Source organism: Amphiura filiformis, chromosome 11 (genome assembly GCF_039555335.1).
Source record: "Amphiura filiformis chromosome 11, Afil_fr2py, whole genome shotgun sequence".
NCBI classification, from domain to species: domain Eukaryota; kingdom Metazoa; phylum Echinodermata; class Ophiuroidea; order Amphilepidida; family Amphiuridae; genus Amphiura; species Amphiura filiformis.
In genome coordinates this window covers 16,895,105-16,921,122 of record NC_092638.1, presented here as the reverse complement: position 1 = coordinate 16,921,122, position 26,018 = coordinate 16,895,105, and the positions used below count along the sequence as shown (strand labels likewise).

Here is a 26,018-nt window from a genome sequence, read left to right as displayed (position 1 = left end):
AGGCAAGTGAAACATGCATGCAATATAATGTGAAGTACAGACTCCTCTCTGTATTCCCCACTCCCCATCTTTCAATGTTGGAGGGTCTCACAGAGCTGTCCAACATTGAATTGAGAGAGCGGAGGCAGACAGGCAAACTTGTTTTTTTGTGATACTTTTGTGTTGGTAATTGTTATAGTAACAAACTCTTGCTTGCAAACTTGTTTTTGTTTCTTTTTAGACTGATCAGCTGAAGATAAAGTCAGTTGTATTATCTGTGTCTGAAGCGAGCAGTAAGGAATTGTCCCTGGTCATTAATATTATGGGAAGGTTTATTGAGAGCGCAGGAGAAATATGAGGAGGAACACAACACTATAAAAGGTAAATATTTACTGGCAGCGAAAACTTTCTCCTCCTTTTCTATTTCACATAATTTTGTTATAAAAACAGCAAAAATCATGTGTGTTTTTTCTTCTTGCGCTGATTTTGATGCGTCTAATGCACTCCCCCTTTGGGGCTCATGCATTAGATGCATCAACATCAGCGCGCATGCATTATTTTGTCTAATTTCTCTCCCAACAAGTAATGCACGTTCATTAAGCTAAAAATCTTTTATCCAAGTTCGGCCACAGTAAAATAACAAAATAATTGTAATTACAAGCCGAAAATACAATGCAATAACTATACGCAATATTAAAGCTGGAAAATAGTGGAGGGGCAATCACCATAGACAACTCAGCAGATCAACATGTCATTATAGTGCTGGAGATAAAATGAGCACACTTCTTCCAATCCATACAATATTTCAGCCAATGGCTGCACAAAGGCCTAAAAAAAATTGTTTGATAGGCGTAACCCGACAGGCCCTAAAAAATAGGCTCGACCCTAGATTTTTTATCTTTATTTTTTTTGTGCAAAAATATTTTAAAAATTAAAAAAATTAAATTAAAAAACAAAAAGTTCCAAGGCCTTTATCATACACAATTTACAGCTTAAAATGTGTGTAAAAAAATAGTAATAATAAAAAATGAAAAAATTGCCGACCGACCTACCCTAATTTTTTTGGATGTTACACCAATCAAACAATATTTTTTTAGGCCTAATGCTGTAGTATCACACACCATCTGTCAGAAAAACCAAGCATTCCAGTCCAAAATAATTACAAATAGTTTCTTTCAAATGTTTTGTATTTCAAATTAATGTTTTACGAATGTTTTACAACTTGCATCAATATGGAGACAATGTGGTCTACGCTTTACGTCGAGAACCGCACAAGCCGAGAACCGCAAAATTCTAGTTTTGATGATATTTTTCACATTTTTGTTTCATCTGGTCACTGTATATGGAACGTGAAAAATCTGATATCTACCAGGGTTTGATCACCCATCAATTTGTCCCTCAATCACTGATGAACTGTAAGGTTTCAGAAATAAGGAACATAATTAACAAAAGTATAACAATGATCTGTTCCTGTGGTGCAAGAGAACTTAGGTAATGAGCTTCTATAGGCTATTCTAGTTGAAATTCATACACCCCTTATGGAAGACATTACCTTAATCGTCTACACAGGGGGTGTGAATTTCAAATAGAGTTACCTGACTTCATTTGAGATCTACACCCCCTGTGTGGGAAATTAAGGGCATGTTTTACTTAGGAGTATATGGATTTCAACTGAAAAAGCCCAATTGGTATTAACACCTGTATAAAAAAAATGCAGGTTACTTCAAAACCATGTGTAATTATAACAGGTATTGTGTGATACGACCATTATGATCATAGCACATAAGATATTTGTTTGTTTGTTTTCTAGACACGTTTGAGAGAGCCCTATTGGGAGGGTTTACACAGGGTACAGAGTACTTTGAGTTATGGCAAACCTACTTGGACTATTTAAGAAGAAGAATAGATGATCAAAAAGGTAAGTGGGCAAGATAAGATGAGATGAGATAAGAGGTCATATCATATATATGATAAGATGAGATGAGATGGTATGGTGAGGTGAGGTGAGATGAGATGAGATGAGATGAAATGATGAGGTGAGGTGAGGTGAGATAGGATGATGAGGTGATAAGATGAGATGAGATGGTATGGTGAGGTGATATGAGATGAGGTGAGATGAGATGAAATGATGAGGTGAGGTGAGTTAGGATGATGAGATGAGGTGAGGTGAGGTGATAAGATGAGAGAACAAATCAGATGAGATGAGATCAGTTTTAAATGAAAATAAGTGATGTGATTAATTAAGTAAAATGAGTTATCAATCGTTTAAATATGTGCATATTCACCCATTGCACGTTCCAGCCATATGCGAGGAGAGCCTTAATCGGGCAGCATACATGAATGGGAATTGAACCAGTCATATAACATTGTGCAAAGATAGATAATTCCTCCTTTCATGTCTATTGCCAGTTCGAGGCTCTCCTTACATATTGTGGAACCATGCAATGGGCGAATATAGTATGATTGAGTGAATAAAGAAAAGCTAGTTGAGTCTAGTAGAGAGTTTAATATGCACAAGCTCTTTTAATATGGGTAGTTTTTAAGAAATCGGTGCAGTTAATATATGTTTTATGTAAATCCATAGATTTTTATTTGATGCAGAATATTTGTTGATCAACTGCAATAGGAAATTAGTTGAATTTTAATTTTTAACTAATATTTGTATTTTGTTTATATTCGGTAACATCATTTATTTCCGATCTGTGCATATATTAATTGTGTCTCGCATTGTGTTATGCTAGGGTGAAGCATATAGGCACCTCCTTCATTATTAAAATTCTCTATGTATGAGCTACTGATAAATATTTTGCTGATAAATATTTTGATGTTTTGACTATAGATAGTGATACAGAAGAAAACAAAGCACTTCAGGAATTCAGAATAACAATAGAAAGAGCCGTGGACTACCTACTGCAGTGTAAGTTACTTTCTTGTGATTTACATGCAACACAAATGGGGTTTTTTTCATTGAACAACTTCGGCAGGACTGTTAGATATTATACATTCGGTAAATTCTGTTTTACAAGTCCAATATCTTACTCACATGTTAAACGTTTCATCTTCCGGAAGATTTCATTGCTGCAAACACTCTCTCATTATTAGAATGTTCTGTTCTTTGCAGTAGCTGACAGTATACAAAATTTAGTGCATCATGTTCCTTCATTGCAGTTGATAACATTTATACGATCAGCTACTGGAAGGAACAGAACACTCTGGGAATGAGAGTGGGATTGTTGCCATTACTTAAAAAACCAATCGGAAGATGAAACATCTAAATCAAGAATAAATTATTGGACTTGTAAAACGGAATTTACCAATAGTATCAGATATGTACATCCATATCAGAGGTATGCACTTGTCAGCTGCTGCATGTGTTTCTTTTTAAATAATAGCTGGGAATGGAGCCACTTTAAACTATAAGTCACATGGTTTAAGAATACAGAAAAGTTACCTAAACCATTCGACTTGGGGATGATTTGAGGTGGCCTCCACTTGGGATGGGTCGGACATTTGTTCCTAGCTATTGTGTGAAAAGAGACACATGTAGCAGCCAACAAGTGCATCCTTTTGATATCGATGTACAAACAATGGGGTTTGTGACATTTGTGTTCAAGTATTTGATGAAACAGGATGGTAAATAACAGCTGGAAAGTGAAGAAACACTGGCCCGTGCCCTGCCCCCTTCACGGCTAAACAAAATGAGGAAAGGAGAGAAGAGAAAGAGGAAAAAAGAGTGAAAGAAAAGAAGAGAAATGGAGAAGACCGGGTGAGAAGAAGGGAAAAGATATTGGCACGTAATTGAGTGGGCCCAAGCCTCCATACTTATCTGTGATTATTTTAGGCATTGCTTGAAGGCGGGTACTTAGGCCCAAAAGCCTGTGAAATTACTGCGGGCCCGCCGATCGCAGGGCCCGTCACATTTATCATCAACATCAGTATTACGACGGACTCAATGCTGACTTCAACACCAATCCGTGCATGCTAGGCCTATAAGTGTCAGTCGGGACCAGTCCCGGGACAAGTGTAATATAAATTTTGCAAATTGAGTTCGGGGCCTATTTTGGTTTAAGCAATGATAAAAGTGTTAAAATGATGCACCAAATGACTTAAATGGGACCTTCATTTTGCAAAATTGTCAAATTTCTGAGGGGAGATAACCCGTTTCCACTTCTGTTTTTGGACATCCCTACACTTTATGTTTTAACATGTTTAAGCAATATAATAAGGCCTACCTGAATAATGAATGGTCTACGAGTGGCTTCTATTGTGCCTTAATTTTCACATATTTTCTAACTTCTCGGGTGGAGGAACATCCCTCCTCAGCCATCCCCCTGCGTATGCATAAAGAAGTAGCCATTTTCACTTCTGCTTTGGACACCAGGCCCTTTATGTGTGAAGCAATAATTGACACAATAGTGAAAATTTGTCGACGAATGACTTCAAATAATAGTATTAAAAATTTCCACCAAATGGTTTCGATTGGGCCTTCATTTTGCAAAATTGTCCAACTTTTCAGGAGGGAACACCCCCTCTGCGTATGCATAAAGAAGTTGCCATTTTCACTTCTGCATTGGACACCAGACCCTTTATGTTTAAAGCAATAATTTACACATTAATAGTGAAAAATTGTTGACGAATGACTTCAATTGAGCTGTCATTTCACAAATTATCGACTTTTTCAAATTAAAACTTTACACAATAATAGTACCAAAATGGTCCACCAAATGGCTTCAGTTAGGTCTTCATTTTGCAAAAGTTTCTCACTTCTGAGGGGGAGGCACATCCCTCAGACACCCCCTCATGATGCATAAAGAAGTTAACTTTTTCGCTTCTGTTTTCTTGTCGACAAATGACTTCAATTGGACCGTCATTTCGCAAATTTTCAGCTTTTTCAAATTAAAACTTTACACAATAATAGTGCTAAAATGGTCCATCAAATGGCTTCAGTTAGGTCTTCATTTTGCAAAAGTTTCTCACTTCTCAGGGGGGGCACATCCCCCCTCAGACACCCCCCTGCGTCGCGCAAGCGAGACGTACGCCGCTGCCACAACGATGATTCTAAGTTTGTGCCCCCCCTTTTCAAAAATCCTGGATCCGCCACTGCACACCCCTGTAACCCCATTTGAAATTCACACTCCCTTTGTGGAAGATTAAGGTCAGGTTTTCCATAGGGGTGTATGGATTACAACTGGAATAGTCCATTGTGTTTTGGTGATAGACTTTCCATATCATAATAGCATTTTAGTTTTTCCAATACGAAAGTGCTGTGCAGCACATGTAAGTGCAACATGTGCACGAGTGTTTACGCTTGTGGTCAAACAAAAAATGACAAACAAGATCTTGGTAAGTGATTGGATGGCTAAAGTCATGAATATTCAGCGGCATCTCATTATTTTCTCTATTTGGGAGTCTATATAAAATCAGAAATCACAGAGAATTTTAAAGTAAAACATTAATCAAGGAATACAGGTTGATCAAGACCGTATATTGATCACTGTTTTTGGCTGTTACTCCACACAATAACTTATGCACTGCACAATACAGCATGCTTCAGTAACCGATGCAATAACATACACTCTGTGGCCCGGGTGGATACGGGCTTGAATCAAGACTATTTGTGTGTAAATATTGAGCAAGACTGAAACTTATTATAGTGTAACTCATGGTGTCATGTATGCACTTGATAACAATTGATAAAAAAATGTGCTAAATATACACCATGATGTTTTCTCCTATTTCCTTGACAGATTTTGGAGCAGAAGCTGATCCCACATGTAGTTTACAAAGATACTGGGCAAGAATAGAGGTAAGCCGACTGTTCTGACCGAGTCTTTACTTATGACTCAAGGTGAAATAGTGTGATTCATCTTAAAAGTAAAAACATTTTTACTTTTTTTGATGTGTACACAGCTTAAAGACACCCCTGTGTGTGTTTGCCGCCAACCGAGGACAGTTTGTATTGCTATCTAACCGAGGATGTGTGTATCGTGTTTTTATCGCCTAACCGTGGACTAAAATGGCGGATTTTGTTTTGTATAATACGAAACAGCATTTTATCCATCAACTGTTGACTAATTTTTACATGCGTGGTCCTCGGTTTAAGGCAAATAGCGCTATAATGCATTTAGCATGAATTTGAGGTATTTTGCAGCAGTTTGAGACTGCGGACTGTCCTCAGTTGGAAGTAAGTCCACAGTTTAAGGTGAAAAATCTTGTGTGTGTCCTCGTTTGCCGGCAAACACCTACGCATAAGTGGGGTTCTTCTGATTGGCTGCCTGAATCAAATGATGTAAAGCTGTGAAACAGCAACATCTCATTTGCAAAAAAAATTGCTAACCAAGCCATGTATCATCGTGCAGTCCGGGTGTGATGCATTTTGTTTACACAAACAGGGCATACGCGTTGATCAGTTGAAGAGAGTGCCGTACTTTTCTGGTGGCTACTCCAAGTGAATTACTTTACAGTGTTAATATATGTACAATGTCGTAACTGTTATAACTCAACTGGATACAACTGGTGGCAATGCAAGCAAAGGAAAACAGTGAGATAAGACAGATTAACAAACAAACAAATAAACATACATTTGTCGTCAGCCACACATTTGTTGTCAGCCAATCTTTTAAGTACTTGTTTTACATAAAGTCTACCTGATATCTATGCAAGTTTTGTACAGTGCATCCAACCACAGTGACCTGCTTAATAATGATATTTTAACAGTGGTGTACCACTGGGGGGATATGGGGGGAAAATGGCCCACAGTCAGAACTTGTGCCCCCTGTCGTCCCCTCTCCAGTAAAAAAAACCAAAATTACCCCCGCAGTCCCCGCCCCCTCCCGAAACAAATTCCTGGCACCACCACTGTATTTTAAGCAAAATGGACAGTTCAGACCTGGATTGGTAAGTCTTATTTTAATGTTATGCACTTCTTTCATAAGGCAAAATTTAATCCACATTTTATCTACAAACTAATCTTTTCCTTGTAGGCCAAGCATAGTAAAAGCATGGAGAAAGCCAGAGGGATATGGAATGATGTCATGGCATCTGGTTATGGGAACCAAGCACAGATGTGGCTTGAGTACTATAACCTAGAAAGGTAAATGATGCCCTACATTGGCTAAAGCACCCTAACCCTAACCTGAACCCTTGCCCTATAACCCTAACCCTAAACCATAAAACTGACCGGTACCTTAACTCTTAACACTGTTTGGATCATATGTTATGATTGTACCCCATACCAAGTTTGTTTCCTGCTGAGTGCGCAGACACATGATTTAGGGCAATCTCACCCCATTTCAATCTTCCAAGAAATCCAGACAAAAATAATAATTACAGGCATGAGAATTTTCAGTTTTAAAAATGAATTCTGTTTTTAGTTTCAGCCTGTTTTTGGTACTTTTGCACAATTTCATGTGCACTTTCAGGTTATTTTTTTCAGATCTTTTTAGGAATAGGAAAGTGCATTCTCATGCCTGTAATTATGAATTCTTGAAAACTATTAGTGCAATACAAAAACTGAATATTTACTTGTCAAATTGAAATTAAAATTTTTGCAATAATAGGAATATAATAAAAAGTGATTGTTTTGGAAAAATAATGAATGTTTGGAATTAAAATTTCTTTTTACAATAAAAATGTTGTTGTCCTAGGTTATTTAAATCACAATGCCATAATGATCTGTAGTTTGTTGAGGCTTTTCCTTTCTCAAAATTTTCATGTGGTAGTCATCTTAGTTTGGCAGATGTTATCAATTAACCTTTTCGGTAAATCCAATAAGCCTTTGCGAGTACACCCGAGTACTCGTCATTTGACGTCAAGCTGACTTGCAATTCACAGTAACAATATTTGATAACGATGTGCACATCGGCGCAGATCGGCGTGACGTCAAAGGACAAGTTCTCAGGTGTACTCGCAAAGGCTTATGGGATTTACCGAAAAGGTTAATTATCAATTGCACTCATTTATTTTCTTTCATATCTTTTAAGACCTGGTTCATTGGGCTATTCCAGTTGAAATCCATACACCCCCTATGGAATACATGACCTAATCTTCTGCACAGGGAGTGTGAATTTCAAATGGGGTTACCTATATGGTTGACATCATTTGAAATCATGTCTTTCATAAGGGGGTGTATGGATTTTAACTGGAATAGCCCAGAGGGAATAGCCCATCATAATTTTAATGCAGATTATTAACTTTGACGTCCATAGAACCTTTGGCGACAACAAACACTGTCGAAAGATCCTACATCGGGCTGTCAATTCTGCCAGTGACTGGCCAGAGTCTGTGTGTGATGCACTTGTTAACTTTGAAAGAGAAGAAGGGACATTGGAAACCTGGGAGTCAGCTATGAGGAGAGTAGACGCACAGTTAAAGAGAGTTAATGAGCAGAGAGCTATGGTGAGTTAAAAAGAGAGTTAATGAATAGAGAGCTATGGTGAGTTAAAAGAGAGTTAATGAACAGAGAGCTATGGTGAGTTAAAAAGAGAGTTAATGAACAGAGAGCTATGGTGAGTTAAAAAGAGAGTTTAAACAGAGAGCTATGGTGAGTTACTAGTGGTTTGAAGATTAAGTTTGAAAAGTCTACAGGGGTAATTAATAAGGGTGCTAACTATACCATTTTGGCTCTGATGTGGCAGTGACGTCAGTGTGCACTTCATTGGGTGCAGCTTCAAAATGCTAGGCTTCACTCAAACTTTGATACGCACATGCTTAAAGACACATTATTGATGCGTTGATGTCACTGCCACATCAGGGCGAAAAATAGTAATAGACTGAATATCATGGTACCTAATTATTATTTATAATAGATATACAGTAGACTGTTTAAACTTTTGATTAATTAAATTCATGTTTACAGGCTGCTGAAAAAGAAGCTGAAGCAAATAAACACTTGGAAGAGAAGAAGAAACCACCTAGATCTGAGAGAAAAAGTGGCAAGAAATATCAAGGTGAAGATACCTCTGAGATGCAACAAATGCTTTCTAGGAGGTTACAAGCTGCCAAGAAAAGGAAGGTAAACATAATCACAGAGAAGAAATTTCCCTTTAAAGGATTATAGTCCGATTTCATCGCATGTTACATGTCCACACCAATCTATAAATTTTCATATCAGTGTGTTGCCAATCAAATCTGATTGTTGTTAAACTGTTTATGGTCACAGCCTTCAGTGAATTTCCTGAAAAGTCTGCTGAGGCCTGTGAATTAATTCTTGTGCGTAGCGCACCATGTTATGTTATCATCCAAATGGTTGCATAGTTGTTTGTTTCTTTGTTTAGCTATCTGGGAAGAGAGATCAATAGGAGAATTGCAATGGCAAAAGAGACTTTCACAAGAATGAGCACCCTCCTTTGTAATTTCAATATCACCATGAGTACAAGACTCAGGGTCTTGGATTGTTATATACTACCAACCCGGAAATCTAAAATACCCCAGACCGACTCGGACCGAAAGCAGATCAGATTGAAAATTGTTAAAAATTTATGGATTGGGGCATATATCAACGGGTTACCAGATGGGGGTGAGTTCTCGACCGAGTTGAAACGGACCAGGTTCTTTCTTTGGTTCGAGTCTGGATTAGGTTGGTATTATTCGGGGAATGCCACAATTAGGGTGGAAAAAAGCTTGCCCCGCAGGGCATTAAAGTGAACCTTAACCGTGTGTGTTTTTACTGGAGAAGTAAATGCAAAGAAACCACCAAATCCTGTAGAACATGGTCTTTTTTCCCCTGTTGCTTTAGTGATGATATTTTTGTAATATGTTTCAGTTTGAAGAAGCTGGTTATCCTGCACCAGACTCAACCAAAGATGATAGCAGCAGTATTGCCAAGAAAGCTGCTACATTCAAAGTACCATTCGTACCAGCTTCTAAGCCTGGCGTCTCGCCTTCTAAGAAACCTAAAGGTAAATGATATGTGACATGATCAAGGGAAATGAGTCGCATGTCGACCTTAGTCGAAAATGAGTTTTACATAGGTTCCTAAAGAGGACATTCAGAGCTTTCAGAAACTGAAAACCACATGTTGATATGACTTTCCTTTGCAAAGTTACGTCAATTTATCAATCGCTGAAAACTATGAAAAACAAAAGAATTTGAACACTTTCTTTACCAATATCTCAAAATCAATATTAGCGACATGCGACTCATTTCCCTTGATCGTGTCACATATTAATTTGATTCAAAAGTACTTTGACAATAAATATTGTTCAGTCTACCATTCCCAACCTTGATTTTCTTCGCAATGTGGTTAAATTGCACCAGTGTGTTTACCAAGTTATAAGATAAAGCCAAGTAGCTCATATCGTTGTTGGGCAAGGGAAACCTCCTGTGTCATTGGCCCCTGAACATGTTTAAATCAAAACCTCCTATGTAACCTTTTGGCAGTTTTGTTTTAAACATGTCCCAGTCACAAGTACAAAGGGTTTTCTTGCCCAATGACGAATATGAAAATTTATTTGAAACAAAATGTCAGAACAAAACTAAAAACTTTCATATAATTCGTTGGTGGGAATTTTCACTTGATCTGATGTTAAGTGCACTGTATAAGTGGTAATTTCTGCGTACAGTTATTTTCGCAATTTGGAGTGAGAGACATTTTCGTGAATGTTATTTTCACGATTGCCCAGTCCTTCCCTATACTTGTAATACATTATTGCATATATTCGCGAGGTGTTATTTTCGCGGTTGGAGCAAAATTCACGAAAATAAAACCCTCTCGAAAATTACCACTTATACAGTATTGCATTCCTTGGTTAGAAATCAGCTTCACATCATTAGTCCAAGATGTTGGTGGACATTCCCTTCCATGTCGGCATTCCATATCCCCTTACAAAATATGTTACAGTCAAAAGAAGCTATGAATTGATCAATTCAGTACTGTAAACATTTACATGCATCAATTAAAATTGGGAACTGTAATATTTTGCTGTAAGCAGCGCGCATACTACTGTGATGTTGCAAAGCCGAGCTAACAATGCGTGCGGGCGCAAAGTTCATTCATAAGTTTCCGCTCGGCAACAGCGCATCGACTCAACATCCTATCAGAAACAAGCTTATTCGTTTCAAATTACTATGTAGGCTATGCTTAAAATATGGTCTTGTCAAAAGGTTACAGGAATAGAATATACTTGTTTTTAGCGAGAACTTCCTTTTTAAACATTTTCAGTTGAAGAAAGCCAAGATCAACCAATGGAGGAAGAAGCAGAAGAGAAATCATCCAAAGTTAAAGTTGGCCATGATGCTAGTAAAGATCATCTCACTGTATTTGTCAAGAATCTTAATTACCATATTAAAGAAGAAACTATCAGGAAAATATTTGCTGAGGTAAGTGCCTAAAGGTCCGTTCATACTACCACCGCATTTGCGATGCGTTGCTTTGCGATGCCGATATATCGATTACTTTTTACCACAACTCAACGCAACTCGTCGCATTTCCAAGTTAAAATGTATTTAACTTTATTGCGATATCGCAATGCAGCGCGGCAACGCACCGGCGCATCGCAAAGCAACACATCGCAAATGCGGTGGTAGTATGAACGGACCTTAAGACAGGAGGTTCCCTTCATGTGGGTCCTGAGTTGCAAACTTAAAATGTAGGGTCACAATACAACCTACATACTATTACTGCGCCTCATAAATATTTATTAGGTAATCCAGTTAATTTAGTTAATAACATCAGCGTATGAGTAAGGTATTCTGCAGATGCGTTTATTGTGAAAATATAATAAATGTACGAATAATATAAATCCAAATTGATCGATCAGAAATCCTTTAATAAAATCAGGTGAGCAAAATATTAAACTTATTTACCTTGCTGGCTGGCACCATACTGGTGTGTTTTGACTTTTGTTTACTTTGACTGTGATAGTGAAAATATTTATGAGGTATAGTAAAACAAATTAGTCAAAACTACTGGTCCTCGGTGCTGGAGGATTTGACTACTTACCTCCACTGAGGCGTCGAGAAGTAGCCAAATCATCCAACACCTCGAGACCAGTAGTTTTGATTTCTACACTTGCTGCCTGATGTGAGAGAAGCTTCCAGACTGTATGGTCCTTAGCAATGAGTTCTGCATCCATTTTAAGTGAGGCCTTTCCTTATATGATCCTTCCATGTAATCCCTGGTGTACCAGATCTATGTCTGCCATGAGTTGGAGTCCCATTTGTAGAGGATCCTTGGACGGTTTCCATACAATCCTCTAGACTCTCCTTTGACATTGCATATCAAATGGTGCGTCATCTCTTTCTGCAAGTGTCCAGCACTTGGCTGCATACAGGGTTGTAAGACTTCTAGGGAATAAGGTGGGACATTGGGCTACTCTGTTTGAAATCCATACACCCCGTATGGAAGACATGACCTTAATCTTCCACTTAGGGGGTGTAGATTTCAAATGGAGTCACCTATTCAGGTAACCCCATTTGAAATTCATAGTCCTTGTGTGGACGATTAAGGTTTGCGTTTATACACCTGGGTAGAGAGAGACAATGGAGGTTAAGGGCCTTGTCTAAGTGCACAACACAATAGCACCACTGGGTTATGATTATGATTTTGAGCCCGTACTGCTAGGCCAACATGCTTGTCATGACAAATATTGAATAATTCATATCTTTATATTGCAGTGTGGTGAGATAACAGAAGTGAGAATGGTGACAAATCATAGCAAGCAATTCAGAGGGTTCTGTTATGTGGAGTTTACAGATAAGGTAAGTAGTATAGTTTGTTTGGCTTATTATTAAAAATTTTCGGGTTTTGATTCATGATTCGATCCCAAGATACAAAAAAATTTGACTGCGGTGCCAAGTAAATGAGTTGGACCATCTCTAGAGTGGTATTGATAATTTGCAGATCGGAAGCCTTGTTGAAGTGGACAGTTTTTATATGGTATGTTAAAGCTATACATTGAGAATCATCATTTCCCAGGAAAATGGCCAGGGTGTAACATGAGTAGGTGTAAATTTCACCTTGAGCACAGGGATAATCTTATAACTAGGGTCTGATTTTCCCCTAGGCCACCATATGCCCTACAAAGTAGGACTACAACTGGACAGCTAGACTCTCAATTCCACATCTGGTTTTTTTGCCAAAGTGATTGCTTTAAGTTTATATTTTTGACTTTGCCATGCAGGAATCTGTAGATAAAGCTCTGGTATTAGACAAGCAGCCAATAGAAGGTAGACCAATGTATGTAGACCCATCAAGGGATACCAGGACAACACCTGCTCCAAAGAAATTCCAGGTAAGGCGACGAAAAAAAGGAAACCCTGTTCTACGGGCCCGACCGACCCAGATTTTGAACAAATTGGGAACAATTTTCTTGTATAAATGAATGCCAACCCAAATTTCAGAACATTCAGGAACAAAATTTTTTTTTTGTATTTTATCAAATTGCAAATTATTTGCAGATTTTGGTGATTTTTTGGTGTTATTTAAAAAAAAAAGGCAGACCGACCGACCCTACTTGAAAGGTCCATCCGCCGGTAGAACAGGATTTCTTTTTTTCGTCGCCTAAGGGAAAATTACACTTAGTTAAATAAAGTTCTGGCATTAGACAAGCAACCAATAGATGGTAGACCATTGTACATAGACCCATCAAGGGATACCGGGACAACACCTGCTCCAATAGACCATTGTATGTGGACCTTTCAAGAGGTACATGTACCAAGAAAACCACAGGGAAAAAATGTCATAGCAAAACCAGCAGTGGTCATGAAAATAGGAAAAAAGGAGGCATAAAGGATGGGAGTTTTTCAACAAATTTTCAACAGATTTCAACAGTGTTTTGTGCCGTTGTAACTTGATTGGCCCAAACATCATACAAGCATCTTTATGTGATTTCTCTTTCAGTTTTCTAATGAGCTGGAGAAGAATAAGTTATTTGTGTCAGGCTTACCAAGGTCTTCAACTAAATCAGATCTTCATAGGCTGTTTGGAAAGGTAGGTCAGTGGTGCAGTTGTTTATATGTTTTGTATTGTCGTGATTGCGAAATAAAATCAGTTAATTTTATTTTATTTTTAGAGTGTATTAGGTATCCCCATATACATTGTAGGTAACTTGTATTTTTATCTAGTCTTTATGATCATTACATTTCTGAGGACAGTCTTCAGGAAATTGGCTGATTTCAGGACATTTTGTTCAGATGATCCTGTATGAAAGTGCAGGCAAAGATAAATTTTCAGGAGATTTTCAGTCATGACAAGAAGTACACAAGTTGTTGTTAAATGGCTAAAATTGGAAAAATGTGGCGCCTATCCCACACGCCTTAAGGGGGTACTACACCCCTGCCCAATTTTGTGCCTATTTTTGCATTTTTCTAAAAATTATAGCGCATTGGTGACAAGTAAGATATGTATATTATAGGGGCAAGGACTACAACTACTGCACTGGAAATTTTATTTCAGCACAGACAACAGTTGTGGAGTTACAGTCAAAAATGAGGGAAAACCCATATTTGATCAATACATCAATAACTACTTGCCTTGAGTTGCTGAATTTCCAGTGCAGTAGTTGTAGTCATTGCCCATATAATATACATATCTTACTTGTCACCAATGCGTTATAATTTTTGAGAAAAATGCAAATATTGGCACAAAATTGGCCAGGGGTGTAGTACCCCCTTAAAACGATCAAATTCTAACATGGGTTTTCCTAAGCAGCTGAAAAATTGCTGTGAATAATGTCAAATATTTTTCTTTCAGTATGGTGAGATCAAGGATATCAGGATAGTGACATACAAGAATGGTACACCTAAAGGATTTTTACCTGAAAAGTTGATTACTTCCAAGTTTATACACTCTTAGATAGCGAGAACTAATCAGAGCATTGCATTGATTGTTTCTATATGCACAGGCACACACTCCACGTACTACTCACAGTGCTTTCGTGCTCGTTCATTTTTTCTTATGGGTTTTTCTATATTAGCTTGTATTTTGGGAGTTTTTTCTCTCGTGTATGAAATAGGCCAATAAATGTGTATCACTTGTTGCTCACGGCTTGTGCGTTAGGCGCATCAATATCTCTGTGTGTGTGCATTATTTTGTACAATTTCAATCCCAACAAGTGATACACAATTTATTAACCTGTCGCAGAGAATCGCTTTTCTGCAAAAGCGATCCATTATAAATTCAGCTTTATGATAAAAATATGTGATGCGATCAAGCAAAATCAGTCGAAACTCAGAAATATTAAATTTTCAGTTTCTTATAGGATAGTAAAAAGCATTTACAAAGCTGCATGTTGCAGCTTGAAATTGAAATTGAACTGTGAATAATTTCAAATGGTTTTCTTTCAGTATGGTGAGATCAAGGATATCAGGATAGTTACATACAAGAATGGTACACCTAAAGGATTGGCATTTGTAGAGTATGTCAATGAGGTAAGTACTTGAAAATAATATACAAACTATCTCATCAATCTACTTGTTTTAAATTGTCAAACACAGTACAGACATTGGTTGATCCTTTTTGTGTAAGCTAACCCTAACCATGAGCTTAATCCTAACCCTAACCATGAGCTTAATCCTAACCCTAACCATAATCCCACCCCTAATCCTAACCCAAGTTGTTTTGCATCATGTGAGTGAGATTTTCTGCTGCCTATATAATATTTGTACTGAAATTACAGCAATTGGTGTAATTTCACAATGCCCTGGAATAAATTGTACCACAGTTCTAAAGGTGTTTCTGTGACCTTTCAATCTACTAATATAATGAATATATCTTCTGCAGTTGGATTCATATCTTTAGTGTTTTATTTATAACAAAGTCACAAAGTTAGCATTATGCAACAAAAGGTGGAAGTAGGATCAGTCAGTTGGGATTTATTTTTTCTGTAAAGCTAAAATGACCCTAAAATGTCAACAAAAGCTTTTTTGAAAAAGATCTGATAATTTTTTGCAAATATATTTTGAAACATTTTCCAGTCAAAATCAATACATTTTGGCCCAAAACAGCTGATTTTGGGAAAATTTAAAAACATCACCCCAAACGGACCTGTAAAACAGGGTTTTTTTTGTTTACTTTGCTCACCTGTTAAAATTGGCAAAAAATACATTTATGTTTAATAATCCTATTCCCCTAGGGGTGGTAAATTTGGGTAGAGGTGGTGGCATCATGTGTGTTGTATAATGATATGAATGAAAAATAAATTAGTACCAAGATGCGACACAAAGATATGTTCTTTAATTTCCATACACATTTGGTTTAAGTGACTACGTAATTATTTCCCACACTTCTGCTTATCAATCCTGTAGTCGGATGCAGCCAAAGCTATAATGGGAACAGATGGCACCCAGATGGGAGAGCACACAGTCAATGTTGCTATTAGTAATCCACCAAAGAGAAGAGCCAAGCAGGGAACAGATGAACCTATGGAGACATCAGCAACAGCAACTGCTCAGGAGTCAAGCAAACCTAGATTAGCACCAAGGGTGCTAGGTGCTAAGTAAGTACATTGTGTATACATGGGACCACCCTTGGGGTACTCAAGTTTGGTTTTGGTACGGGTGTGTTGCTGAGAATTTGAAAGGGGACCCATCAATATACCAATTTTTCAAGAAATTTGGACCAACCGATATACCAAAAGTCAAAATTTGTGGCCAAATTTTACCCAAATTGTCTTAGTTTTTACAAATCTCCCCCCAAATTGGCTATTTTCCGAAAAAATTAGAGACATTTTTGAAAAAAGGACCCATCCATATTGGCCTAGAAAAAGGGGTCATTGATATACCAAAAGGTCGAAAATGCTACCCATGTTTGCGGCACGTCCCCGTATGGTCATTTGTACTGAGTACCCCCTGAGGGGACCACAGCAGCTGGAAAGACTATCCCATCATGCATTGCAGCTCCTTAGCAAATGTATACAAAAGAATAAGTAAGAGACCCTTAAATAATGAAACCTATGGATAGTTTCACAATACTTTAGGGGCCATATTTTATCAAGGAAAGGTCTAAGCACCCCTGATATAAGTGAGTAACTGAAAGTTGTGATGAGGGATTTTGTGTACTTTTTCAATGGCACATGCAGCTCTATTATGATGCAGCAATGTATTGTGGGATACTCCTTTCTGCTGCTGTGGTATGGGACATTACTCATCGGGGATGAAAGTTTTCAGATATTCTGGTGTAGGGATGCACAGATCAGATCTACACCATCAGTCCGATCGGTTCTGAATCGAGATCGGGGAAACTTCCATCATTTACCGATCTATGAATTGATTCATGATTTTCATGCATAATCAGTATTTAGGCTTTAAATTTCATACTAGTGATTAGATAGCATGTCATTTTTTACCTGAAAAGTTGATTACTTCCAAGTTTATACACTCTTAGATAGCGAGAACCAATCAGAGCATTGCATTGATTGTTTCTATTAGCACGGGCACACACTCCACGTACTACTCACAGTGCTTTCGTGCCCGTTCATTTTTTCTTGTGGGTTTTTCTATATTAGCTTGTATTTTGGGAGTTTTTTCTCTCGTGTATGAAATAGGCCAATAAATGTGTATCACTTGTTGCTCACGGCTTGTGCGTTAGAAGCATCAATATCTCTGTGTGTGTGCATTATTTTGTACAATTTCAATCCCAACAAGTGATACACAATTTATTAACCTGTCGCAGAGAATCGCTTTTCTGCAAAAGCGATCCATTATAAATTCAGCTTTATGATAAAAATATGTGATGCGATCAAGCAAAATCAGTCGAAACTCAGAAATATTAAATTTTCAGTTTCTTATAGGATAGTAAAAAGCATTTACAAAGCTGCATGTTGCAGCTTGAAATTGAAATTGAACAACCAGTTCCAAAGATACATGAGCAATTAAAGAGTTACCAAAACATTAGGAAACAAAAGGAAATATTTCCTTTGTTTGGCTATATCTCAAAATCAATATTTCCGAGTTCCGACTGATTTTGCTTGATCGCATCACATAATGTGGAATTACTTACATTTTGTTCTCTTGTATTACAGGGGTGTAACAGGACCCAGAGGCAAAGGCAGAACTCAACTCTCAATGGTACCAAGGGCTTTGAAAAGATCAGCAGCACCATCTACAGCAAAACCTAAACCACAGACTCAAACAGTACCTGCTGCTGATGACAAATCAGCTGCTGATGATGGAAGTGGTGATCAGAAACCTATTAAGAAGCTGACTAATGCAGACTTTGCTAAAATGTTATTGAAGAAATAACAATAGATGAAGCAAACCTCAAGTTTATCGCTGTCTGTGATGTGATCATATTTTTATTTGCGAGAGCACCAAGTGTATCTATCTATGACCCCTTCACACCAGGAAAATCACGTCATTCAATTAAGATGAAATTATGATTCAAAATGGGGTTTTCATGGTGTGAACACACAGCTTTCATATCTTCATTAACTATAATGATGATTGAATGAAGCTGAATAGCATAATCGAATGAAGCAATTTTGTAGTGTGAACGCAACACGAGTAGGCTCATTACTGTGTAATGAATAGCTTAACAGCCATGTATTTGCAATTGAATGTATTTCCAGTTCTTTGTCGCTGTGCAACCGCTAATGCATTAGTGCATGGAACCATATCTTCAATCAGTCATGATTTAAAGTGTAATGGGAATGCACATGTGATTAACTGACGAAGATTAACTAATCATCTTTGAATGAAAACATTTCTGGTGTGAACGGGGTCTATGATGTAACTTAATGTTTCCTATTTTGAAGAGCAATGGAGGAGTAACTATGTTCAATCATGCAGTTTCAACGTATACCATGATACTGATTTGCAAAAACCACATAGTACTACTGTTACAGAGTATGTATCAACAGTCAAACTCCCAGTGCATTGTATGCTGTGAATTCTTGCATATTTATGAGGGCCGATCACTCGATTGTGACCTGTCTAACAATCACACCAGCGTTGCGTGCCTTTGTGATTTGGACCGTAAAAAACACGATAATTGCGTAGCAGTTTCGCCCGTCGCATTTCATGGAACAATCGGCCTTCATTATCGGGTGATGCGGAGACTTTGACTGCTTGTACGCGGTCTGTTATCTCTTTCGTCCATGGCAAAAACCTTCTATGTCATGTACAGGAATAGATCAAGGATACTCACAACTCCTTGCTATCTGTATCCAAACATGGAGGAAAATGAGCCACTCCAGTTGAAATCTATACATCCATTCTGGAAAACATAACCTTAATCTTCCATGCAGGGGGTGCAGATTTCAAATGGAATCACCCATTTTCCGTATCTACTAGTATTTCTGTGATGTCATTATATCAACAGCTCAAATTGATTTGCATTGAATGCTTTTTATAGTTTTTAGGTGAATAGTTGCCAAAAAAAGTTTAAAAGTTTTTGAATATTTTTATACTGCATTATGTATTGGTAGAGAGGATCATCAGCGTATGGTTCAAGAGATTTATGTTGTATGCAATGAGGTAGACCCAAAGAGTACCAACTCCACCATGTTTGTGTAATAGCGTACCTCAGGATACTTTTTCTATGCGCCAAGCAAACATTGATTCAAAGTGCGTCATTTTTTGCATTCTGTGTGTAGTGTGTTGGGCCAAAAAATGTGTGCTAAGGCTTAGAGATATGCAAACTATCTTTCAATTTCGGGTTCTTGCTGAAAAACGTAGCAGTACACTATTTGCCCTACATGAGCGACTACCCAAAATGGCACCTTTATCATATTGTTGCACAATTGTTTGAGTTGGTACTCTTTGGATATAATATCTTTGGTGAGTTTGGTCGTATGTTTATTTCCCTGCAGGTGTTCCAAAAAGCAAAATGCGAGATGCATTTTTTAAAATGATCTTTAAAAAAACTAGAGTTTTTGTCAGGATTTACGACAAATTTTTAATTTGAGGAAGATATTTTACAAATATTTTCCCAAAGTATCATTTTTTTCTAGATTTCTCAAATTAAATATGGAATGTGCTAAAATTGCTTGAAAAAAAATGATTTGTGTGCGCAACCCTTCGGTAAACAAATTTGTTTTTGTGTTTAGCATACTGGTGTAGAGTGTGTGTATGCAATTATAGGTGGCTTAGTAGCCATGATGATGTGTTGATCATGTTGAGTGTAAGATGTCAAGGGGACAGCCTGACAGGTTTGATTCTACAGCCATACAAACTACCGTATTCGTTCCAATAAGCGCCCATCCAGTGTATTTTCAATTTGCTAAAGGGTACCATATATACTACAGTGCAACAGAGCATTAATGCCCAAAATTTAAAAGCTATATAATTTATGAACAATATACACTACACATAAAAAATACTACTACACAGGATTTTCAACATATAAGAATCCTAACAATCAAGTACCAACATGCACAGTCTTGTCCTTATATCACTTTTGGGTTTTTAACAAAATGTTATCAAACCTCTACTGTGATTGGCAGCTGCATAAGGCATCTCTTTGATAGCTGATAATGCCCAGCCATTCAGCAAGTTGCTACTAAATGGCCTTGATAGGCTTGAATGAGCACTGTCATCTGCTACAAAACCATCACACTCAAGGACCTGGTCACTCCATAATGCTGAAGGGAACACGGTACTTTGACAATAGGATGAAAGACTCATTATTGATTAGGCGCGGATTTTAAAAGAACAGCTCCTGTGCGTGTATAGCCAAAAATTGGAATAGAACGTTTGGAATTTTGTAACTAAAATACTAAATGCATTTTGCAAAATGTGCTCTGACATTTCATTAGCTTTAATTTGACATATTGCTTGACATGTTTGGAATTATGGTAAATCATAAAAAAAATATTTATTATCGCAAATTAATTAATCAATATTATGTCCATTAATTAAAAAAAAAAAATACAAATATGCAATTTTTCTCTGACAGAATTGTAGGATTTGACAAGAGTCAATCTTTCCTGTAAGTTTGATTTTTATAACATATTTACTTTTGACGAAAAAATTAATTTTTTTCATACATTTCTTTTTATTATGCTAATTATATGAAAATTAATGAAAACGTGTCAAATTTTGCAACCTTATTAAAGATCAGAGTTTGATCAAAATATGTTGTAAGTGACATCTTTCACTTTAATCTAGATTTTAAATTATGTGTCAATCTGTCCAAAATTCAGTTTTGGGCATTTATGCTCTGTTGCACTGTACCATTAATGTTGAAGTGACAGATAGACGTCGATACAGTGAAATAGCTGGAGGACTACAAGTCCTGTGTAAATTTGCAATACATTTTCTGCATCAGAAAAGCTACATGTACCAGAACTTCTCGGGACCCTTTTATAACGTATGTGAATTTGTCTCTAATAAACACCCCTTATGAAAAAATTAGGTAATCCAGGTAAAAAATAAGCGCCCACCCAAAATTATTTGTTAAGCGCCCCGGGCACGTATTGGAATGAATAATACGGTAGTATATTATTGTTCTATGGGAAATTCCACACTGGAGGAAAAGCAGAATTTGATTTAAAGAATGTCTCCGGCAATCACAACATTAAGCCTTATATGTTAGAAAAAAATTATCAAGCACAAATCACATCGTTTTATTTCAAACAACCTCATATTGACCATAAAAACAGCCGGTTCTCAACATGCGATATTCAAAATTCCTGTGCCGTAATCATCTAGTGCATTGACATAATGGTTACTTGTGCTCAATTGTCGTCAGCCTTCATTGTATTACTGGGACGCCGTTGCACTCGACAGTTTCGGCGCCCGGGACTTTTGAATATCGCGTGTTGAGAGACGGCTGTTTTAATTCGTTTTTATGGTCAATATGAGTGTTTAAAATAAAACCATGTGATTTGTGCTTGATAATTAATTTTCGAACATACGAGGCATAATGTTGTGATTGCCGGAGACATCCTTTAAATGTGGATGAAAAAATAGTTATTAATGATGTCATATTGCAAAGGTTCTTTTCTAATTACTTGAAATTTATTTTGCCTGCCTAAGGCTGGTTGGTGTACCAGACTAGCAGTAAAGGCTCATTCATTCATTAACGTTGTAATAGTCATGGGGCCAATGACCCAAAATTAGCAGCTGATCTTTTGATATCTACAATGTACTCACCATTCCAGAAAAATACAGCACTAATTTTTTTGTATTAAAAAAATATTATCAAGTCCTGCCAAATGAAACATAGCTAAATCCTAATCCTTTAGTTAGTCCTAACTGGCAAAGAAAGTAAAAATTTAATATTTGGTCAATTTTTGGAAATAAGGGCCAAAAACATCATTTTTAGGGTGTTTTTCAACCTTTTTCATATTCTGTGACAATCAAGCCCAAAGACTTGAACAAAGGCTAATTTCAAGTTATGCATTCTAATTTTTGGAAAACATATTTTCCAATCTTTTTCATAACCAATTAGCAAAAATAACATATACATGTAATATTAAAACTATGAGCTAACTCTTACACTATACTCAAGATTTTGGATGCTTAGACTTGTGCCAAGTCTTACAATTTTAGTGACTACTATTGTAAGAAAACATGCAAAATTGCACGTTTTCGGACCATTTTCCCCCAAATTGCAAAAATATAAAAATTTGACTTTTATTGCCAGTTAGGACGAACTAAAGAATTAGGATTTAGCTGTTTCATTTGGCAAAACAGGATATTTTTTTAATCCAAAAAAATTAGTAATAGTTCTGGAATGGGGAGTAAGTACTGATGATGTAATATAATTATGTACTTAGTTCAATGCACAGACCATTGCAACAATTTACATGCTTATTTCTGTCATTAATATTTAATTCAAACTTCAGGATCATTCATTTAAAACCTACAGTGGGTTAGGCATGTTGAGTTCACTTTAATAGGTAGTAATAAAGATGGCTGCCTATGACAGCGATTATGGGTCAATATCAATAAACTTTGCACTGTGAAACGGCTTTCGGCATAAGTTAAAGTTGAGTGAAGTAGATTTAATCACAGATCCTAATAATGGATGGTACAGGGAATTTAGTACAAAGCATTTGAAAACTGAAAGGTGAGTCGACTGACTTTTCGAGATATGAAGCAAAAACCATATTTTATTTAGAATGATTCATATGCCGTGTTTATGTCTACTTGGTTTATATTGATACTAAAATGATGTAAAATGAAACACAATGAATTATTTATGGTATTTCTGTTTTATGGGCAAAAAATCCACAAAATTGGTCAAAACACTGTGGTAATTGCTTCCCTTGTTGGCTGTTGAGTTAATCTTTTCTGTGTACAAATTGTAAGCTAGCATCATTCTCAGACCAATTTTGTGAACTTTTTACAGGGTGACCTGAGCCAAACCTTTATCAAGGAGGAAGATATTGTTGTTTACAATACATATATACAAGTGGGTTTTAAAAATGTTGGTCATGGTAAATTCATTTTACATATTTTTTCTAGTCAGTGTGTAGTACTGCATGATTCGTTCTTGAGTACTATGCAGTGGCCATGGAAGAATTCTGTTCTTTTTTGCATTTCTGTGATTGTTTATGTATAAGCAAATTCAGGTAAAAAAGGTGTGTATTTTTTTCCCTGTACGCCATATACATTTATATGAGTGTATGGGGATTTCTGCTTACATGTATGTGAAGTATTGTTACATGTTTTACGCAATACCTTTGAGGTTTTCAATATTATTTCTGAAATAAAATTTCAGAAAACTAACCACTGCATTAATATTATTGTTCTTGTCTCATTATGTGTGAGTGTCTTAAATTACAAGGAATTCTACCTTACACATTGACTCAAATCAGTCAGTCTTGGAATATAATTTTAGAGAGTAAGATTGAAATATTTTAATAACTGCCACATTGAATAACAATACAATTGATACAAGAAATGTCTTTAAAAAAGACAATGCCTCCAAGATACCAATGGGCACCTTTTGTTATTAGTTAAGGAGACACTTATAATGCTAGCTTTAAGGTAACGCTATTGGATATAGATTTTTGTCTGATTGAAATATGTGAGCCCATTCTCTCCTGATTACAAGACTGAAAATTTTATTTTAATCGGATATTCGGTTACCAAAATATGGCCTGTCAAAATGGCTTTCTTTTATTTTTGTTATGCAATGTTGTCAGGTAGGCCTTATTTTCTAATTATATATGCAAGAGTTATACAAAGTAAAATGTTCAGATCGGCTACAAAATAAGATATAAAACCCATGGATGCCTTTGGCAAATTTCCATTTGCATAATTAATTTGGGCCCTAATCAACTTTTCTAATAAGTGGCCCTGATTAATTATGCAAATTGAAATTTGCCAAAACGCAACCGTAATTTTGTAGTATAGTGTGTGTTCTACCCATGTAGGCCTACCATGCCTCAGTGCCATAGCTCTTTTAATTGTATCTGATTATCTGAAATCTTTACTTTGCATAATTCATGCATGTAATTAGAAAATCATCTGGCAACTGGACTTGTCAAAAATATAGAAAATAAAAAGAAAGTTGTTGCCAATTTTTTTTTGGTTTCGTGCCATTTTGACAGGCCATATCTCAAGAACCTAATGTAATCTACAGGGCATAAGCTTTAACATACTATAGTATTATTTAAATAGAAAGAAAAATCTAAATTTGTGCATTAGCCAATAGGGCCACGGTCACCTAAAGCCATCTTGCAGATAATTCTGATGTATGAAATAAGACCTTCAAACTTTCAGATATGAAGAGTTCCAGATGCAGGCAGCAGTTTCTGTTTTTTAAAATATAGGCCTAAGTTGTATCAAGAGTCATTTCTTGTGGATTTTTTGACTGAAAATTACAATTGTAACGTTTCAGAGTAACAAATTTTCGTATCAGATTCTTTTATGCTTGTTTATTACACTTTGTATTCAGGACTAATATAGGCCTAATATTAATATTATTATATTTAGGGGGTCTTTTCATAGGCCATTACTTTTTTTGTATGTGTAATTGAATAAAAAATCAAAAACATTATTGTTTTGTTTTCTTTCCTTCATTTGTGCTTTGTTTTGCATCGAAAGGGCCAATATCAACACCTTGTTTGTAAGAAGTATTGTGTGGGGAAAGATGATTCTTGCATTTTATTTTTATTTTTAAAACAAACAAAAAGCAAATTTCTCAGTCATAGTCTTGAAACGGTCATGGGTATGCATACAAAAATATTGCAACAGTACTCAGTAGAATGTAAAAAACTGACATCATACCACCAACATGACCAACCATGCATCTGAAGCAAATACTTTAAAACGAATTATTCCGAATTAGCCTATATCAACGCAATAAAATTGCAATACTTTAGTACATGATTTGAACAGCAATGAAGCCGGCCATAGGCGCTGCTAGGCGATCATAGTTGAACACGGCACAGCACATACATCTCGTATGCAGAGAAATCAAATAGCTAGCCGGTCTTTTCAATCCCATCATTTCAACCTATTATTATGATGTAGACACGCATGCACGATGATTGCGGCCTAGTCGAGTTTAGCATGCATGCCAGTCGGCCTGCTGACTCACTGCGTATTAAATGCCACCAAAATACCTCAAATTTTGCACAAAACAATCCATGATGTCAAATTATCACATCCAAAGTGTCGCCATGAACGTCAGCTTCAACTTCTCCAGCCAAAGTTTTTGCATTGATAATCAGGTTTCATGTAATCATGAAATTAAACCTTGTTTAATGTGTTTTCCCATTGCCACACACAGCATAATGGTTGTCCGACTTGATTTGATGTGATGAGGCTACAACCCATAATTAAATACCGAATTAAAAACACTAGTTTGCGTCTGACGTCATGACAAAGGCGCGCCGTGATTGGTTGCTGACCTGCGCAGTATGGCATTTTTGGTCTGGTTGACAGGACGGCATACGCAAGCTAGTCTTTTTAATTCGGTCTTCAATTATACAACATATGAGTTTGAAAAAATTCTAATGCATAATTCATGAGCTTGATAGACTCGCACCATTGGCGCCACGTGCTAGGTGTTTCTAGAATCCCTATAGAATACGATTAATTTTAATGCTAATTTATTGCACATGCTGAGGAAGCGTGATTACCTTTTTGAACATTCGGAAATGGCGATAGGCGAATTTATTATATGGCGCAAAGTGGTGGGGGAT

At 36.7% G+C, this 26,018-nt stretch overlaps 1 protein-coding gene across 1 annotated transcript in view; it reads left to right on the top strand.

Annotated features, from left to right (window-relative positions):
* LOC140164453 (squamous cell carcinoma antigen recognized by T-cells 3-like) overlaps positions 1–20,183 on the top strand; it is a 35,213-nt gene extending 15,030 nt beyond the window's left edge. Inside the window, 16 exon segments of the mRNA XM_072187735.1 lie at positions 221–265; positions 267–360; positions 1,790–1,897; positions 2,819–2,896; positions 5,727–5,785; positions 6,963–7,072; positions 8,187–8,376; positions 8,837–8,992; positions 9,743–9,878; positions 11,141–11,298; positions 12,595–12,678; positions 13,101–13,211; positions 13,820–13,909; positions 15,265–15,348; positions 16,225–16,415; positions 17,940–20,183. Coding sequence (XP_072043836.1) covers positions 221–265; positions 267–360; positions 1,790–1,897; positions 2,819–2,896; positions 5,727–5,785; positions 6,963–7,072; positions 8,187–8,376; positions 8,837–8,992; positions 9,743–9,878; positions 11,141–11,298; positions 12,595–12,678; positions 13,101–13,211; positions 13,820–13,909; positions 15,265–15,348; positions 16,225–16,415; positions 17,940–18,159 — 1,914 coding nt within the window. The 3' untranslated portion in view covers positions 18,160–20,183.
* The last annotated feature ends 5,835 nt before the right edge of the window (positions 20,184–26,018 follow it).